At 36.6% G+C, this 5,090-nt stretch overlaps 1 protein-coding gene across 1 annotated transcript; it reads left to right on the forward strand.

Moving 5' to 3' along the window:
* Positions 1–358: 358 nt before the first annotated feature.
* On the forward strand, positions 359–3,214 carry LOC149165027 (laccase-3-like). Its single transcript, XM_089431067.1, has 6 exons — positions 359–626; positions 716–867; positions 1,006–1,250; positions 1,342–1,470; positions 1,938–2,882; positions 2,989–3,214. Exons 1-6 carry the CDS (start codon positions 516–518, stop codon positions 3,117–3,119), a joined length of 1,713 nt encoding a protein of 570 aa, XP_089287193.1. The 5' UTR covers positions 359–515; the 3' UTR covers positions 3,120–3,214.
* The last annotated feature ends 1,876 nt before the right edge of the window (positions 3,215–5,090 follow it).

The following is a 5,090-nucleotide window of genomic DNA, read 5'->3' on the forward strand; positions in this document are numbered from 1 at the left end:
AATTTGGCAACTATAGTTGAAAATGTGTTTTTAACTAAATTCAATAATTTAGTTTAAAATGTGTTTTTAACTGAATTCAATAATTTAAAAAGCTACCTCCTATACCTGCAAATGAACAAATTTGTAATCAAACTTTTTACCCAAATAAGATGAATTTGACGACTATGGTTTAAAATGTGCTAGAGTCAGTAATTTAAAAAGTTTTTAATGCAGATTAAACCATTATGTAATTTTAAGAAATATCGGTCAGATTCCAAACCAATTATCTACAAGATTTCTACGTAAAAATATACGCCGAGAAAATCCAAAACTTCGACTGATGGTCTCACTGTTCCGACATTCCTGTTCCGAGATGAATGGCGGTTCTGTTTCCGCATTTCACGCTTCTGTTCACATTTTTAAGTCTTTATATATTCCGAGAAAACACACACTAGTCGTGCACTCGACATGCAAAGATTCATTCATTTGCAAGCGCAGTAATTTTTTTTGGAGGATATCTTGTTTCTGCAGCAATAATGTCATTGACATCACCGCGCCTATTTTCATCCATGCTTGTTTTCCTACTCTCATTAGTTGCTTATTTTGCTGCCATCACAAATGCAGATATTCACAAGTACACCTTCGTTGTAAGTTCCCTGGTTCAGAACCATTTTCAAGTTTTGTTTTTGCCGAAAGTAGGAGCTAGCTGTTATATTTGATATTTTCAATGGCACAGATCGCACCAACGACAGTTACCAGGTTATGCAAGAAGCATACAATAGTCACCGTGAATGGACAGTTACCAGGTCCAACGATTCACGCTCGTAATGGGGACACTCTTATCATTAAAACTTATAATAGAGCCAAGTACAATACCACTATACACTGGTATGGCACCATCCCTCTAGCCTCAATGGAAATCTTTGAGAATTGTATATTGTATATAGATTCCAATCTTCTTCTCTCAATCACTGGGGATAAACCCAATTAACCTGAGATTTACCTTTGAATTTGCCAATTTGTCAGGCATGGCGTGAGGCAGTTGAGAACAGGGTGGGCAGATGGCACAGGATATGTTACACAGTGCCCTATTCAACCGGGTGGGAGGTTTACATACAGATTCACCATTATTCGACAGGAAGGAACCTTGTTTTGGCATGCTCATGTTTCATGGCTCAGAGCTACACTCTATGGAGCTATAGTCATATATCCTAAGAGAGGAAGATTATATCCATTTCCTATACCCAGAGCAGAAATTCCTATTTTAATAGGTAATGAGCAGCATGAATGAATTTCAATACACAAATGTTTGCAAGTGTAACAATGGTTGATGAATTAGCGGTAATGTTGTTTTTGAAACAGGGGAATGGTGGAACAGAGACCCCATAGCCGTTGTGAATCAGGCGAATCTCACAGGCGCTGCGCCCAATATATCGATTGCCTTCACCTTAAATGGACAGCCAGGAGACCTGTATCCCTGCTCTAGATCAGGTACTGAGCATTTCCTTTCTTTGATACACCTTCATATATTTTTTAATTTTTTTTACTATTGTGTTATCTATGGGGTATACCTTATATATGAGGTGTTCATATGAGGTATCTATACCTTTATAAGGTATAGAGGAGTTAGTCTGTTTGGGGTTTTGTTTGGGGTTTAGTTTTTGTTTTATGATATATCTATATCTTAAATTTTAGAGAGAGGTTTATTCATGAGGTCTAGATTATTTAGTTTGAGTAGGGTTTAGTGAGAGGAGTTTGAGTAGGGTTTAGTGATTGGGTTTAGTAAGAAAGGTTTAAGTATGAAATATAGATTAGTTAATTTGAATAGGGTTTAGTCTTAACCATGAAACTTCATGGAACCTTCAAGCTACTCGCACAATCCTAGTAATAAACATCTAATGGTAAATGGTTGTGTTTAAAATTGACATGTAAATTAAAAAAGCGTTACATGGATGCAGGAACATTTCGCGTGCCTGTACAACGTGGACAAACCTACCTTCTTCGACTGGTCAATGCTGCACTCAATGACGAGCATTTTTTCAAGATAGCAAGCCACGAACTTACAGTCGTAGCGGTGGATGCTTCTTATACTAAACCCTATAAAACCAATGTAATAGCTATATCTCCAGGGCAGACTGCCGATGTTCTTGTCACGGCCAACCAGCCTGTGGGAAAATACTATATGGCCGCCCGAGCATATAGTACTCAGCAACCAGGCAATTTCGATAACACCACAACTACAGCCATTCTAGAGTATGTTGGGTCCCAAAATTTTAGGCGTCCTATTCTTCCTAGGCTTCCAATTTACAACGACAACGCAACCGTCGCTAGATTTAGAAGAGGGCTCCGAAGCCTGGCTTCCCCTGAGCACCCAGTAAGGGTTCCGCGCAAGATAGATGAAAGCATTATCTCCACAGTCGGACTGGGGTTGCTTCCGTGCCCTCCTGGTCAGACCTGTGGAGGCCCCAACGGAACCAGACTTACAGCAAGTATGAACAACATATCCTTTGCATTGCCTACGATAGCCCTGCTTCAAGCTTCTTACTTTGGCATTAATGGTGTCTTTACCACCGACTTTCCTCAAAATCCCCCGGTCATATTCAATTACACCGGCCAGAACGTACCCCGAAGTCTTTGGGCTCCCATCTCCGGAACAAAACTGAAAGTGCTCGAATACAACTCTAGAGTGCAAATTGTTTTTCAAGCAACAAGCATTTTCGTGGCGGATGACCATCCAATGCACATTCATGGTTACAGCTTTTATGTGGTGGGACAAGGCTTTGGGAACTATAACCCTGTAACCGACCCTCTAAAATTCAATCTGGTTGATCCCCCAGAGCGCAACACCGTAGGCGTTCCAGTGAACGGTTGGGCAGCAATTAGATTCGTAGCTGACAATCCAGGTATTTAAATACCCTCATCCATATTGTTCCTGCACTTCAATTCATTTATCATTTCGCAATTCACAGGTTTAGGTATTTAAGAATTAATTCGTTATGTTTTGCACAGGAGTGTGGTTCGTGCACTGTCACTTGGATGATCATTTGACGTGGGGGTTGAATACGGCGCTTCTTGTGAAGAACGGTCGCGGTCGTTTGGCGACATTAGAACCTCCACCTAGAGACCTTCCCCGGTGCTAAAATACCAGAGGGATTATTTGCCAATCGATTTTAAATATCAAAAGTTGAAGTTTTGAGTTGGTGATAGGATTTATTTTTATATTTGCAAATCAATTTTAAATATCAAAATTTTATAGGCTTGAGTTGCTGATAAGACTTATTTTCATATTTATTTCAGTGAATTGATAGAAAATTGAAAGAAACATTGTTTCAGTTTGTAAGACATTTATTTTTAAACATCAAAATTTCAGAGGTTTGAGTTGGTGATAAGATTTACTTTCATATTGAATTCAGTGAATTCATAGAAAATTAAAAGAAATATTGTTCCTGTTTGTAAGACATTTAGTGATCTGGAAAAAAGTTGTCGATATTTTTAAGATAAATACCAGCAATATTTTCTGAAATGATGCGGTTAGCTGGAGCATTTTATGTTTTTCTAAACTTGATGGTTAATGTTTTTGTTCAGTAGAAAGCATAGCTCTTGAAGATTTCTTGCTAGAAGATTTCTTACACATTAATTAATTAATTAACAAAAACTAACTTACATATTAATTAACTAATTATTTATTTATATAATTATAATTAGAGAAATAAGCCTATTAATAATTAATTGATTCATTTTCTTGATTATTAAATACAAACTTTACCTTTATTCAAACTTTGGTAATAAATATAACAAAATTTTGGTAACAATTATAACAAAAAATTACTTTTCCTGTCCCTTTCCCTCAGTGCAGTCAGATTGGCCAGTCAAATTTAGCAGTTTCTCAATCAAATTACCCAGTCCAATGTAGTCGTTTCCTAGTCAAATTTAGCCGTTGGAAGATCTGCATTCCCTATGTAACATGCAGCCATGATCTGATTCTTCAACTTGTCCTGACGATGAACCACACTCATTGGTTCCAAATACGTAGACAAGTATTATAATGTGATCTCTGCCAAAGAAATCTCTCAAAAACTTGATATGATATAGATCACAAAAACTTAAATTCAACTATTAAAAATCTTATTTAAATAATAATTTATACACTTTGATTGGTATGAAATAAGGAATATACTATTTTTTTTTCGACAAAAACAAAAAACGAAAAAGTCAGTAAATCTGGATCAGAGACGATCCACATCAGCTTGTCGTTATCTTTAGTTTGGTTGATGTGACTTCGTGTGCTCCGGTTGAAATCGAATTCGCTGCAATAAATAATGGACCAAAAATCAAATATTGCAGCGTGCAGGGAACTGTAGTGGCCCGACAGTGGGACTTTAGGTTAGGACGCTATTAAGATATTTGTTCAAATTCCGTGTCATTAAGATAGAATGAGATAGCACGTTAAGTATAATTTAAAAAGCAATGCCACCTATGGATTTGAATTGATTTGTTACTGTAAACCTATGTGCATATTTATAGAAAGTTCAGCAAATTTCATTAGCAGTTTATTAGGTCGCAGTAGCTGCAATTGCTCTGTCAAATCTGTGTCAATGTGGTATAATTTAAAAAATAATGCCAAGTATGGTTTTGAATTCATTTGCTACTCTAAATATGTGGCCATATTTATAGAAAGTTAAGCAAATTGCATTGGCAGTTTATTAGGTCGCAGCGGCGATTGCTCTGTCAAATCTGTCAATATAGAAAATACAGGATATCATAAATCGGTATCTGTCGAGGACGCATACTGGTGACCTATTTAGTATATTCTAACAGTACAGCCAACAACACATATGGTCGGATCTCTTATCAAAGTGAAGGTCGTTGGATGACGAGGGATATATGTTTGTGTTTTTATGGGGGTGGTGATGTATGGGGAATATTTTGTTTATGCTAAATTTATATTGTTATTATGTGGTTTTTGTTTTTTTTTATTATTGGGTTACTTTTAATTTTTGTAATATGTTTTTGTACTCACTATGTTTAGTTATTTCGGGATGATAGTCTCATTGCAATGGAATTATGAACTTTTGAATATGCTATACACCATGTGAACTATACACCATGTG

The sequence above is a fragment of the Pinus tabuliformis genome, chromosome 5_1 (assembly GCF_031772625.1).
Source record: "Pinus tabuliformis cultivar Carrire ecotype Pingquan chromosome 5_1, CPIR1, whole genome shotgun sequence".
Lineage (NCBI taxonomy): Eukaryota > Viridiplantae > Streptophyta > Pinopsida > Pinales > Pinaceae > Pinus > Pinus tabuliformis.

Excerpts from the sequence above, each read along its gene's own strand:
- LOC149165027 (XM_089431067.1), top strand. The coding sequence starts at position 516 with ATGTCATTGACATCACCGCGCCTATTTTCATCCATGCTTGTTTTCCTA. Across the intron at positions 868-1,005 it reads TACAATACCACTATACACTG|GCATGGCGTGAGGCAGTTGA; the intron begins GTATGGCACCAT and ends CCAATTTGTCAG. Across the intron at positions 1,471-1,937 it reads GTATCCCTGCTCTAGATCAG|GAACATTTCGCGTGCCTGTA; the intron begins GTACTGAGCATT and ends ACATGGATGCAG.